The following is a 15,728-nucleotide window of genomic DNA, read 5'->3' as shown; positions in this document are numbered from 1 at the left end:
TATTTCAGATACTATTTGACCTACAGTCATCAAACTTTGTCAGTTGCTGGGTCTTGCATGTTCAAAGGGTTTCGACCAAAAAGTAGGTCAACTTGACCTACTTTTGGAATTGGACGGCTATATTTATATATTTTTCAGATACTATTTGACCTACAGTCATCAAACTTTGTCAGTTGATGCGTCTTGCATGTTCAAAGGGTGTCGACCAAAAAGTAGGTCACCTTGACCTACTTTTGGAATTGGACGGTTATATTTATATTTTTCAGATACTATTTGACCTACAGTCATCAAACTTTGTCAGTTGATGGGTCTTGCATGTTCGGAGTTCGCTGACCAAAAAGTAGGTCACCATGACCTACGATTGGAATTTGAGGCTTAAAATCATCAAACTTTGTCAGTTGATATTTCTTGGGTTTTCAAAATGTGTAAACCAAAAAGTAGGTCACATTGACCTACTTTTTTTGAATTCTTAGGATTTAACTAAAGATTTAGAATACTAAGAGGCTAAGAATAGAAATGGTTGGGTTGTACAATCCAAAATTAATAGTATTTTTTCCTACATCTTCAACGAGGGCTAAATTTCCCCAAATTTCTTGCGGAAAACTAACCAATGTACATTATGTATTTGATTAATTGTATGTTTAATGTCTTGAGTATTTTTCACCTCTATGGATATGTCACCATTGATGGTGAAGGGCTTAAAATCTAGGCCCATGCTCAGTGCTTATGCCCTTTGAGCAGGGAGGTATTTTTATCGTGCCACACCTACTGTGACGCATGGCCTCGGTTTTTGCGGTCTTATCTGAAGGACTGCCCCATTTAGTTGCCTCTTGCGACAAGCAAGGGGTACTGAGGACCTATTCTAACCAGGATCCCCATGGGAACACAATTATTTGAAATCTTGGTGATGCTTTATACTCTGTTTCAGTGTACAGAAATCATATATATATATATATACAAAATCAAAATTACATCTTGGTGTACCTACAAAAATTTTGAAATTAGATTTTGCAATCCACAAAAACTGGTGCCACAAAGGCTGTTTACATGATTTTGCAGGAATTGGTCTTGGATTCTTCAAACATCATATTAACTCTTTCACTGATCTCAGAATCCAGACTAGGATCAGTTGGTCTGCCTGGATGTGGTGGGATTACAGAGACTCTGGATTGTGGGATTACAGACTCTGGATTGTGGGATTACAGAGAGTGTCTGGATTGTGGGATTACAGAGACTGTCTGGATTGTGGGATTACAGAGACTGCCTGGATTGTGGGATTACAGAGACTCTGGATTGTGGGATTACAGAGACTCTGGATTGTGGGATTACAGAGACTCTGGATTGTGGGATTACAGAGACTGTCTGGATTGTGGGATTACAGAGACTCTGGATTGTGGGATTACAAAGACTGGATGTGTTAGGATTACACAGACTGCCTGGATTGTGGGATTACAGTAAACTTCTTTTATAATGTACTTGGATGTTATTATCTCCAGGTACCTAGCCATTTTGTATCCCCAAAAAAGTTGCTGTATATTTCATTGGAAAAAACTCCTCTTTGCAAAGTACTCTTATACAACCATCACCAATCCAGGAAACATGAAATTAAGTCATGTTTTCCCCAACACCTGTTTTCATGATGTAAGACTACTTCTGTAATTTGAAATCAATTTTGACACGGGGATATCACTTGATGTGTCACGTAGAAATATTTATAATTATTGAATTGTTAAAAATGAAAATAGTCCCTGTAATATTAAATTCATCTTTGAGTTAGTTTAATTAGTTCAAACTGGTTACTCAAAGTTACAGGAAGGTCATTTCACTGAATTCAGCGTTGAAAATTGTTACCATGGTAATGCAGGATATAAAAAAAAAAAAGCAAGCAGAAGATGACAACCATCAGTCCAATATTACGGACATTTTAAAGTGGCTTCATAAAGACACAAATTGCATGAGGGCGTGAACTGTGACGCATAACCAGAATACTTCATGAATTGCATTAGCGGTTCATGAAAAGTATGCTGGCACGAAGCATTGCTGTTCATACCCTTGTGTGTTTTCAAAAGTGGAATTTATATTTTATTTTACATTCATTATGTCCCCCTCCCCCTTCCCAGAAGGGGACATATTGTTTTGGTGTGAATTCTTTTTCTTTTTTTTATACAACGTTTGTCTGGGCCATAACTTTTTTCGTCTTTTGACATAGACCTTTGATATATGGTATGTGGATATACCATGATAAGACAGAGTGTCACGTGCCATTTTTGATGGCCTTTGACCTTTTATGTAGAGGTGAAATAATAGAATTTTTGGGACATGTTTTGTCCGGATCATAACTTTTTGGGTATATATACCATGATAAGACAGTGTGGCGCATGCCATTTTTTATTACCTTTGACCTCTTATGTAAAGGTCAAATAGTAGAAGACTATGTGGGCATGTTTTTTTGTCCGGACCATAACTTTTTTTGTCTTTTGACATTGGCCTTTTGATGTTCACAACACTGATCCTTGGTTGAAGCACATATTCATATAGGTGACAGTTATGTACTGTTAACAATGAATTTTCCACTTTAAAGATGATCCCTAAAGAAATGTTTTTAAAAAACTATTGAAAATGGAAGGGGAGACATCAGTTTTAATGTGCTAAAAGAATTCCTCCTAGTGTCTCTTGGAATATAATATTCCCAGCTGTTGAAAATAGCTTTCTTATATTATCAAGATTTGTGTGCACATCATTCATATTCATGAGGAAAAATGGCTATCAATTCACTTCATAAAGTTATCGAAGGCAAAAAGTTTGGAAATGTAAATATGCTGCATTGACATATGAATTGTACATGGGGCATCATAATGTCACAGAATTTGCCTCAAATCCAAATCCGTTCATATTGACCATGAACAGCTCAAAAGTGATGTTCATTTCTTAAATAATAGTGTATGCCTTGATAGGAAGCTTAATTGCCTCTAAGATTAGAATCAAATCATTTTCACGTACTATATGCCATAGATTTCATGTTGCAACAGTTACTTCATTCCTGCTAAAAGTTAAACCAGTCTACAGGAACTGTAATTTGTATCAAGTTCCCTTATATGGCATGCAGCAATATATTACGAGGAAGTTGATTTGTTTACAAAGTTATGCCATGATAACACGTTAAATTCCATCTCGATCCGATTTCCAGAGACATGACCTAGAAAAACATTTGCAATTACTAATAGCCAAGTACATGCACCTTGCCCAATAGTTGTTCCAGAGAATAAGTTGATGATGTGAACAGTTAACGACAGAAAAGACTAAACGTTGCCATAGAAACTCTGATCAGAAAAAGCTTGCATGACCTTTTGGGCAAGGTTAAGCTAAATCAATGGATCCTGTCCATTTAGTTTCTACATGTACCACTTTGTCTGTAAATTAAGGTAAAAAAAAAAAATACATGTATTGACTTTGAAATATGTTTTAATTGCAAAGCTGAATGCTAAGTCAGTTATTTTTGTACCCATTCATGGCTGAATCTTGAGTTTGAGAGGAGGAATTTTTAGGCCGATTTTCGTCACCTCGTCTGCTATATTTTCTCCAATTGGACTCCTGCAATAATGAATACACAACAGTGTTACATGCAAACTAAATTATTGACTTCGAGAGGGCTTTGGTACTCTAATTCCTGTAATGTCAGAGGGACATGCAGCACTCATATAGCACTCTTCAGTTTGGGAGGTAAATAAACTACTGTGTTGTTTTTTTATATCAGTTCTTTCTGATGACAGTAAAACATTTTATGTCTTTGAAGTCCATGTCTGCCAAAACATACTCCACTACAATCATTAAAACATTTGTATACTTATGAGCTAGTAAATCGCCAAATTTTACACCGCAGCAAAAACAAGGCAATTAAGTCTTTATGTGGGAGATTTCAAGAGGAAAGTGACACCCGTTACAGGGACTGGTTCACGATTTTTGAAAAAAATATTTTTATTTTTTATGTTAATTTAAGCATTAAAAATGTAACTCATTTAATGTTCACAGCCGAAATTTTTACCCTCTGAATGCAAGAATAAAAGCAATATTTTAGCCTTAAATCTGTGTTATGTAAACAAAGACTCGAGTCTTTTAATATATACAAACAAACCAGTGAAACATTAAGTTTGTAATATATAAAACATCTTAATTTTACATAGTCACAGATTTTAAATGACACATTTGACCCAAAGAATGTTTGAAATGTGAATTTCAAAGATATAAAATAAAGTTATATCGATATCCATTTCTTTTGAAAATGTCCTAAACAATAATATACTGCAATCTTTGTTTACAAAACAAATATTAAACTCTCTAAAATGAGCTTCTGTGATAATGATAACCTTAATTTTTATGTGAACTCTTTTAAACACATCAGACAGTAGATTTTGATCATTAAAAGTGAAAAATTAAATTTTTGGGGAAATCGTGAATCAGTCCCTTTAAGGTTCTAATACCATTTTTAAAAAAACATATCACCGTCAAATTTGCTTGATCTTTGACCTTAAAATTAAAAGGGGTCGTTTTCATCCCATTTATGAATAACAAGGCAGAGACACCATTTTCCTATATCCATACAAAAACGACCAGGAAACGTTATCCTATGTCAGAGTCAAGCTCTCTTGACCTTTAACCTTATGATCCTGAAATTAATAGACATCATCCTTATTCCGTGGCTGTAGTTAATGTGTAAATTTTAGTGACTCCAGGTTAAAATGGACAGGAGATAAATCTGTCCATGGACGGAAAGAGGTGGACAATTTAATTCCAGCATAAATACACCAATCGCATCTACCCACATTCACTCACACATAATGATCCCCCTCCCCACATACACCCCTACGCCCACCCCACCCACCCCCACACTTTTTGATGTTGAAGGTATAATTAACATGTAAACAATATGCAATGCTAATGTTGCCTATCTGTAGATGTAAGGAATGTATACAGATGTAATATAATTTAGCTTTAAATATTTCCAAAAATAGGTAATATTAGCTACTCTACACGTAACCAGTACATAGTATTTACCTAGCTCTATAAGTCTCTGATTGTGGGTCCTCTGAAATCCCCCGTCCAACTTTGAGTTTTTCAATCCCATTCCTGAAAATAATATTGGGAAGTACAGCATGATTGAATAATAATTATTTAGTTCATATACATGTATACATGGATTGTAAAACAAAACTTGCAGTTTCTATATAAATGTACACATATTTCTGCTAGATTTAACAGTGAAATTTTAAATTTTTATAAAAATATATGTACTGTACATCACTTATATTTCTAGGGACTTCATTTCTGTGATTTTTGCATTTTTAGTTTTATCAGCAAGCCTTTTGTGAACTTTTAACTCAACAAAGGAAGTAATTAAGATCAGATTTAAACCAAGTCATTCATATTACTTCTAAATAAATCCTTTTAAAAGTTCTCAATTTGAAAACTTATAGAAAGATAAAAAAAAAACAACCCCTAAACTTTGGCTTCAGAATCTACTATTTGTCTGTTTTTAGCCAAAGTCCTCCAAATCTCAGATACATAATTAACTTTAAAAGAAGGTATCTATTTTGGTCAGTCCTATTAAAGTGAAATAAAAGTTTTCAATCAATTTAATTTACACTGGTCACAGCTTTTTATATACTGTCTCACCATGCTATCATGATTCCATTGTCTGTACATAACTTTGGAGGGGGGCAGATTAGTCTGGCAGAATTTTCACTACACACCTGCTGCAGACACTGTCTTATAAACAGGTTGCTGGCTACACCACCCGACACAACCTACAAAAGAGATTACAATTTAAAGACCCGTTTACTCTTATAATTTCTCAGAATTTTTTTTATCTTTACAGGTTTGCAAATAAAAGAGCACCATGTGAATTGTGCTCAGATAAATATGATAAATTGTATGTTTAAAATGCTAGTCTATTGTCATTGAAAGTTTCACAGCTAAGGGCTTTATTTTCATCAACAAAATTGAAATCTCAATGACAAATGTATAATCTTATGGATGAGCATCTTCGCGAGCTCTTCGAAATGAGCATCTTCACCATTCCCTTAGCGAATCAGACATTTGGCATGCAAGTATTAAAGATGATGGACAAGTTCTACATGTATATTTAGATACTGTGTTCAGGGTTATTTTCACCTTTCTACACTTGCATACAAAAAAAAAAATACTGCAAAGTTATCTTTGCAGTAGATGAAAGTGGTGGACAAGCTGGAAGTTGGTTAGTATCTACATTAGATCTCAGACACCCAGTTAACATGCTTGGCTGAATCAGTCAATCATGGTCTGAGCTATTGTCTCATTTTTTGATTGACAGGCAGTATGTTGGGTTTTTTATCCTAATGAAGGTAAATTTAAGGGAGGTGGCTTAAAATTGGGTCTTTAATATCACACTTTGACTGACTGTTTCATAGTTTGCATAGAAAATTGCAGTCACAGTTGTGGTTTTTGATTAACAATTATTAATAAAAGAGAGTTTTTTTAAATTCACATAATCTTCAGATATTCTGACACGTGTGCCTGCAATACATACATGCTTAATAATGTGTTTCACATGACATTTTCAGTACCAATGTTTCTTACCAGAGTGGGATGACTAGGCAATAAGCCTTGCATTGTACAAAAGGCAAACGCTCTCTGAAGCCTGCGACAAATTTGAAAGGCGACACAGTGCTGCAAGGAAGCACAGAAGTCAGACACGTCGCGGATCACTTCACTGTCAGAAATCCCTAGGAAAATAATTAAAATTCCACATTACATCGTACATGTATTCTTGATTTATTTCATTAATTACAGTTTGAGATATCAGAGGATTTGAGATATTGAGGGCAAAAAAAAAAAAGAATAAGTGGTTGGGATTTCCGAATTACAGTGAACACCCTTATAATAAATTCATGTTTACAGTAAAACACAATTACAGTGAGCACCCTTATACTGAATTCATGTTTACAGTAAAACAATTTTTATTCCCTATATAATAATTTTAAAGCATATCATGAACTTATTGGATATAACGAATTACGTTTATAACATGTCAAATCAAAATTGTTCATCCCCTGGACTTCTCTTTAAGCGTATTTTACTGTAATTTTAAAATACACTTCCTGCATACAACATTAGGGTTTTACAGTAATTTAAACCACAGGCACCTGAAGCATGGATATTTATTACCCCCTTCCCCTTTTCATAATTTTTTCTTGCAGCGATAATTTCTCCGAATTGTGTGGATTCCCTGTCTATCTCATCCCTCCTTTGATATATGTACTGTAATCGTTTCATGCTTTTTGTAAGCTTTAGAGATTGACCTTCACTGGGAGATTTTTAAATGACCCCACCCTATTTTTGCATTTTTGTAATTATCTCCTCTTTGAAGGGGGCATGGCCCTTCATTTGAATAAAATTGAAAGCCCTTCACCCAGGGACGCATTTTGCCAAGTTTGGTTAAAATTGGCCAAGTGGTTCTGAAGAAGATGTCGAAAATGTAAAAAGTTTACAGATGGACAGAAGACGGACAACAGGCGATCAGCTCAGGTGAGCTAAAAAAGAGTTCTGCCTATTTCTCATGACTCCAGACACAGACAGTCAGACAGACACCAGAGAAAGTTAGCCCAATATGACTGCCATACTCATTGAAGCTACAAAATAGAGACATACCCTCCTGGTTTTTTTCTACTTCAATGATGCGTTCTGCTTGACTGCGTAACCCAGAAAAGGAAAAATTACAGCTGGGCTCCTTAACCAAGGGCACGGAGAAAGGAAACTTGTGCGGGTTACCTCCCCTTGCCATGAGTTCTACAGCAGCGCCCCCACTGAGTGACTTGCATTGAGAAAGCGAATTCAGATTCAGTCGCCTAGCCACCTGAAATACAATGGAATAAATTCTCTTTATTAGGTATATCAAATGTTTCAACTAATTTTTCAATGTATAGATAAGATAAGATAAGTTTATTCCAATTTTGGGCCCAGAGGGCATAACAGTAAGACAGTTTATAAAGAAGGAAATTAAAAAAAGAAAGAAAGTTTACAACATTAACTACAGGTTACATAGACTGCAAACTACATGTGGACAGTATCAGTATCATGTATATATCAATAAATAGTAGCCCCTCCATTTAAACAGTGAATTGAAACCAAAGGTTACTTTCTCATGTGCAGTTGAACTTCCTTATCTCGAATATTGATATCTCAAATACCGATATCTCAAATACCGATATCTCAAATACTGATATCTCAAATACCGATATCTCAAATACTGATATCTCAAATACCGATATCTCAAACACTAATATCTCAAATACTGATATCTCAAATATTGATATCTCAAATACCGATATCTCAAATACTGATATCTCAAATACCGATATCTCAAACACTTATATCTCAAATACTGATATCTCAAACACTTATATCTCAAATACCGATATCTCAAACACTAATATCTCAAATACTGATATCTCAAATACCGATATCTCAAATACCGATATCTCAAATACCGATATCTCAAACACTTATATCTCAAATACCGATATCTCAAACACTAATATCTCAAATACCGATATCTCGAACACCAATACCTCGAATACCGATATCTCGAACACCAATACCTCGAATACCACAAATTTTCTCTCTCCTATACACAACAATACATTTATCTCCCATTCTCTACCTTTTCCAAACAGTCCCCCGGTGAGGTATCCAGGCCATTTCCAATAGTGAGGTATCTATCCACGTCTTGGGCCAGGGTAAGTATTGAGTGTCCACCACTGATTAGCAGAACAAGGAACGGAAACTCAATCCTAGAATGTCCATGTGAAAAAATAAAAGGAACTTTTTCTAACATCGCCAGAGTAAATGGTTAAGCATGTGCTTACACTGGTACCATAGGAAGGGACTTTGGGGAAGGGGGGGGGGGGGAGTAGGGGTTTAATCTTTGTAGATTTCTTCAGGACCTTTATCCCACAAAGTTCAAACCACAAGAAAACGTCCAATTTACAATGAAAGATGAAGATAATGAACAGTGATCACATAACTCCTATATGGAATACAAAATAGAGAGTTGGGTAAACACGGACCCCTGGATATACCTGAGGTGGGAACAGATAAACACGGACCCCTGGACACACCAGAGGTGGGATCAGGTGCCTAGGAGGAGTAAGCATCCTCTGTTGACCGCTAATTTTTGAAAGAATTTTCAGCTGGTTGTAGGTTCAGACCAAAATTATATTGATTTTTACACTAACAGACTTCTGGATCTAAATCAGTGCAGAGATACCCCTGGACAATTAACATTTCAATGTTGTATCCACCTTAGGATTACTCAGTGGTGGATCCAGAGGGGGGGGGGGGGGGGGGTCCAGGGATTGAAATACCCCCCCTTTTGTCAGAAAATTTTGCTAAGAAAAGGTAAAAATAATGCATTTTGAAGGTGGAAACCCCTTTGAAAACCAAAATTAATGGTAGATCCATTCTTTCAAAAATTTCTGGATCCACCCCTGCTACTCTGCACGATTTGTAACACACAGTTTTACGTACTTCTCCAGCATCCTGGCAGTCAGAGCATGAGCTTGCATATGATGAACCGGGATCATTGGTAGCCTGCAACAGAAAAATAATTCATTTGAAATGACAGACCTACATTTAGACAGACAGTGATGCAGAATACAATTAGAAAAAACCTTAACGAATAGAAAGAATAGAAGATATCGTTTGTCTTGTCCGTCATCGATTCATCTACCATAAAAACTTCAAGCTGGCCCATGACTTCTCAAAAAGATACTTTTCTCCACGCTTCATATTTCGGGATATTGCCTAGGGATGATGCTACAATCCGGAGTACCAAAATTCTTTGAATTTGATTGCAAACTTTATACAGCCTCATATTTGCTTCAAATTTACATCATATTTCCCCTTGTACATATCTGGGTTAGAGTAGGTCTTCAGTACCCCCCCCCCCCCTCCCACCTCCATCCCCCCGGAATCCGGGTTAGAATAGGTGCTCAGTACCCCTTGCTTGTCATAATAAATGGGGCGGTCCTACGGATGAGATCATAAAAACTGAGGACCCATGTCATAGCAGGTGTGGTGCGATAAAGATCCCTCTCTGCTCAAAGGTCGAAAACGCCGTGCAGAGGCCTAAATTTTGCTGCCCTTCACTGGCAATCTTATGGTGACATACCCATATGAGAGAAAGATTCTACAGTGAGACGTTAAATAATATACAACACACAATCTCAGATTTGCTATTTCTGTTGTACATGTAGGCGAAAGCCATGGAATCAAAACTGTAGTGAATGTAACCATGGCAAAACAAAACAAATTTAAAGGTGTCTGAAAATAAACTTCTAGATGGAAGGTCGCAAATATAACCCAGAACACTCTTTTCAGTATAACTATTTTAATGCAAGTAAAATTTGAGATGTTCCAAAGTTGACATAAATTATTCTTATGGCGAGTGAACTTTTGAAAATAGCTCATGTTGTAAATTCATAGTGTAAGAATACTTTTCTATACAATGATAAAGCACGTGATTGAGTTAAAATAGACAGAATTTTTAAAAACTTTTAACTTTCATTCTGTGTTATTGAAAATTTCACTGGCAACAGTAAATTGACATTACACACAGTTCATATGTGTCACACTGCTTTTGCACCACTGATTTTTAAAATTACATTCACTTCTTAAGTACTTTTAGATTCCTATTCATATCTCACACACACTTTTGTCAGAATCAAAATATATAATTGTTCTGATAACGACCACCCAATGGTCGAAACCGGTCAGCCAGATAAATTTAACATTGCATTCTCATGATGTGTTGGTCATCTGTTTTTTTATCTTTAAGTTTTTACTTTGGATGCAGACGCTGTTGAATACTGCGTGGTATCCACACATGAGAGTCTGCCACAAATTAAACGTCAAGGTGTTGGTCTCCAGTTTTTTACTTCGTTTGTAGATAATTGTCAGAATTAGAATATGTTAATAAAGTATGGAGAACTACAAACCACGGAGAAACTGTACCTGCTCTGAGCCACCAGTTCTTTGGCATAATCGACTCCGATTCTCAGACAAAGAGTCAGACCGGGCTCTACAGTCACTGCAATGGCATCCAAGTCCTAAAATATTGATAATGACTTTTGGAATAACAGAATTATATTATACGTAATACTAGACAGAAATATTATATATTACAATTGTTTTGATTGGACAAAAGTAAAGCTGAACAAGAATTTCCACATCAATAAATCCGAAAACGCTATTTATTCATGTGTCTAAAAATAAATAGTGTAATGTACAAAGACTCATTGGGAAACTATCGAAATCTTTGAAAGTGTTAATTCAGTTAATGAATTGGAATTATAAGAATCAAATATTCTTTTTAAAAAATGTATCGAATTTATTTGCACTTTTATTCAGTTTGTGAGTAAAATGTCTGCAGTTTACCCAACAAAAAATTCTTCAATCCTATAGTACACATGTACACCTGATTCCTCTGATGTTGACATTACCTCTCCAGATGTTGGTCCCAGCCAGCTATGAATAAGTGAGACTTTCATGTTACCTGTAAAGATTTTCTTGCTCTTTCTAAGGCAGTGGAGACCACATTCTGTATGTGCTCCCGGTGCAGGGTCTGTGCTGTTGATGGATTAATTCCCCCTTGTCTGTAATATGATTGAACTTCATTCATTTTTGGTAAACATAGGAACGAGCATTGCCAAAAACATTCAAATATTACAGTAACGTTAACATTCTATGCTGATTTTGTTAAGAAAATCTTCCAAATCTCAATGATGTTATAGGACAAAACCACCACTGTGATATCACAATGTTATAGGACAATAACACCACTGTGACATCACAATAATGTTATAGAACAATAACATTCCTGTGACATCACGAAAATGTTATAAGACAATAACACCACTGTGACATCACAATGTTATAGGACAATAACATCACTGTGACATCACAATAATGTTATATAGGACAATAACACCCCTGTGACATCACAATAATGTTATATAGGACAATAACACCACTGTGACATCACAATAATGTTATATAGGACAATAACACCCCTGTGACATCACAATAATGTTATAGGACAATAACACCACTGTGACATCACAATAATGTTATAGAACAATAATACCACTGTGACATCACAATAATTTTATATAGGACAATAACACCCCTGTGACATCACAATAATGTTATAGAACAATAACATTCCTGTGATATCACGAAAATGTTATAGAACAATAACACCACTGTGACATCACAATAATGTTATATAGGACAATAACACCACTGTGACATCACAATAATGTTACATAGGACAATAACACCCCTGTAACATCACAATGTTATAGGACAATAACATCACTGTGACATCACAATAATGTTATAGGACAATAACACCACTGTGACATCACAATAATGTTATATAGGACAATAACACCCCTGTGACATCACAATAATGTTATAGGACAATAACACCACTGTGACATCACAATAATGTTATAGAACAATAACACCACTGTGACATCACAATAATGTTATATAGGACAATAACACCACTGTGATACATGTATCACAATAATGTTATAGGACAATAGCATCACAATAATGTTATATAGGACATAACACCACTGTGACATCACAATAATGTTATATAGGACAATAACACCACTGTGACATCACAATAATGTTACATAGGACAATAACACCCCTGTAACATCACAATGTTATAGGACAATAACACCACTGTGACATCACAATAATGTTATAGGACAATAGCACCACTGTGACATCACAATAATGTTATAGGACAATAACACTACTGTGACATCACAATAATGTTATAGGACAATAACATCACAATAATGTTATATAGGACAATAACACCACTGTGACATCAAAATAATGTTATATAGTACAATAACACCACTGTGACATCACAATAATGTTATAGGACAATAACACTACTGTGACATCACAATAATGTTATATAGGACAATAACACCACTGTGACATCACAATAATGTTATAGGACAATAACACCACTGTGACATCACAATAATGTTATAGGACAATAACACCACTGTGACATCACAATAATGTTATAGGACAATAACACCACTGTGACATCAAAATAATGTTATATAGGACAATAACACCACTGTGACATCACAATAATGTTATAGGACAATAACACTACTGTGACATCACAATAATGTTATAGGACAATAACACCACTGTGACATCAAAATAATGTTATATAGGACAATAACACCACTGTGACATCACAATAATGTTATAGGACAATAACACTACTGTGACATCACAATAATGTTATATAGGACAATAACACCACTGTGACATCACAATAATGTTATAGGACAATAACACCACTGTGACATCACAATAATGTTATAGGACAATAACACCACTGTGACATCACAATAATGTTATAGGACAATAACACCACTGTGACATCAAAATAATGTTATATAGGACAATAACACCACTGTGACATCACAATAATGTTATAGGACAATAACACTACTGTGACATCACAATAATGTTATAGGACAATAACACCACTGTGACATCAAAATAATGTTATATAGGACAATAACACCACTGTGACATCACAATAATGTTATAGGACAATAACACTACTGTGACATCACAATAATGTTATATAGGACAATAACACCACTGTGACATCACAATAATGTTATAGGACAATAACACCACTGTGACATCACAATAATGTTATAGGACAATAACACCACTGTGACATCACAATAATGTTATAGGACAATAACACCACTGTGACATCAAAATAATGTTATATAGGACAATAACACCACTGTGACATCACAATAATGTTATAGGACAATAACACTACTGTGACATCACAATAATGTTATAGGACAATAACACCACTGTGACATCAAAATAATGTTATATAGGACAATAACACCACTGTGACATCACAATAATGTTATAGGACAATAACAATATTGTGACAATCACAATAATGTTATAGGACAATAACACTACTGTGACATCACTACAACGTTATAGGACAATAACACCATTGTGACACCACATTGCCCAACAATCAGTCACCTTGGTCAAGTAAAATACTTAAATTGGTAACAGTCTCAAAATGAAATTGATCTCAAACTCAAGTTGATGTACGTTACAAGGGTTTCAACAGTCTCGTTTAAAGTCAGCATTTCGCAAATACTATGGTTGTTATAATGATTTAGTTTGCTAATACAACCTGTCATTGGGTCAAATGCTGTCTGTTCATATTGATTGTTAGGCCTTTCTTGGCATACTGATTCTGACTAAGGATTACTCCGTTTACCTGAACAAGAGATAAAGCTCACAGCAGGTGTGACTGGTCAACAGGGGATGCTTATTCTTCCTAGGCATCTGACCCCACCTCTGGTATGTCCAGGGGCCTGTGTTTGCCCAACTCTTAATTTTGTATTCCTTATAGGAGTTATGAGATCAGTTATCTTCACCTTTCATTAAGCATATTGTTATTTAAACTGCTAATCTGCTGACTCCCACTACAATATTTATTTGAATTAGCAGCTAATAAATCAACAACATATCAGTTTAGCTTAATGTTGCATCATTATACTATTAACAAGGTAGTGTTATATCATTATATTATTGATAATAAGATCAGCATATGTATGATTTTTGTTTCCATGTTGTAGCATATGATTTAAATTAATATAAACTGTCTGTTCAAATTTTAAAGGTCTGTATCATCTTAAAATTCTATGTATCTGATGTTGTGCAACCCCCCCCCCCCATAACAATCACATCATCAGCTTATCATTATTCTCGTGATTGTGTTAATCGATCATGATATGGGATCATGACCCACAGGACCTATGGACAACTAACATATTTAGATGCTGCATAATATGCAGTATACACTGTTTGATATTACAAAATACTTGTTTGAAATAAAAATTTTGTGATCACATTACAATGTAAACACTTAACACTTAACAGAAACTAAAATGACTATCTTCAACAGCTTTTTCTCACACTACTGGCCTTGCCTGTCAATCAAATACTTTTTTAAAGTATTAGATCAAAATTAAATGGAAACTTTAGGTCAGGCAAAGAAGTTGAAGTCAACAGACAATGGAACGAGAATGACAGAGCAGTGTTTGCATGCACATTCCAGATTTTGGTCATGTATGGTTGAAGATCTTTTAAATATTTTAACACTTACTCAACGTGTATTTCAGTTTGTGAATGCAATGCCTCTCCAAGAATTTGACCATCTGTATCAACAACTGCAACACCCGTGTCATCACAACTTGTCTCTATACCAAGAACTACTTTCGGTTTGTTGAAATTGTGATTATGCCTATGCAAAGTCTGTGATATACGATGTTTCCTGATTTGCACACATCTGTGTAGCGCACGGTTTAGTGAGTATGATATTGTTCTATATATAAACATTATTAGTAAAGTCCTTTGTCCTCGAATTCTTCCACTCTCGTGTTACAGTTACCCAGGCTAAAACTTCACAACTTTTCAATGGGCGCAGCCATCTTGGATTTGGAAGAAAAGGACATCGAACGAGGAATATTTTGAATTTGAAATAAACTAGTTTCTAAACAAATTTCCATACTGAAAAATGTTTTTCATATATT

The 15,728-nt window shown here is 35.1% G+C and overlaps 1 protein-coding gene across 1 annotated transcript; it reads right to left on the bottom strand.

Annotated features, from left to right (window-relative positions):
• Positions 1–3,444: 3,444 nt before the first annotated feature.
• On the bottom strand, positions 3,445–15,648 carry LOC125665578 (tRNA N6-adenosine threonylcarbamoyltransferase, mitochondrial-like). The gene is made up of 10 exons (XM_048898288.2): positions 15,302–15,648; positions 11,588–11,687; positions 11,047–11,141; positions 9,562–9,624; positions 8,696–8,825; positions 7,684–7,888; positions 6,613–6,758; positions 5,671–5,801; positions 5,053–5,124; positions 3,445–3,591 (listed from the first exon to the last, which is right to left on the bottom strand). The coding sequence occupies exons 1-10, from the start codon at positions 15,532–15,534 to the stop codon at positions 3,507–3,509; spliced, it is 1,260 nt and encodes a 419-aa protein (XP_048754245.2). The 5' UTR covers positions 15,535–15,648; the 3' UTR covers positions 3,445–3,506.
• Positions 15,649–15,728: the final 80 nt, after the last annotated feature.

Source organism: Ostrea edulis, chromosome 10 (assembly GCF_947568905.1).
Source record: "Ostrea edulis chromosome 10, xbOstEdul1.1, whole genome shotgun sequence".
NCBI classification, from domain to species: Eukaryota; Metazoa; Mollusca; class Bivalvia; order Ostreida; family Ostreidae; genus Ostrea; species Ostrea edulis.
The sequence above is the reverse complement of the archived record's forward strand: the minus strand, read 5'-3'. Positions and strand labels throughout refer to the sequence as shown.

Excerpts from the sequence above, each read along its gene's own strand:
- LOC125665578 (XM_048898288.2), bottom strand. The coding sequence starts at position 15,534 with ATGTTTATATATAGAACAATATCATACTCACTAAACCGTGCGCTACAC. Across the intron at positions 7,889-8,695 it reads CGGGGGACTGTTTGGAAAAG|GTGGCTAGGCGACTGAATCT; the intron begins GTAGAGAATGGG and ends ATTGTATTTCAG. Across the intron at positions 5,125-5,670 it reads AATGGAATCATGATAGCATG|GAATGGGATTGAAAAACTCA; the intron begins GTGAGACAGTAT and ends TATTATTTTCAG.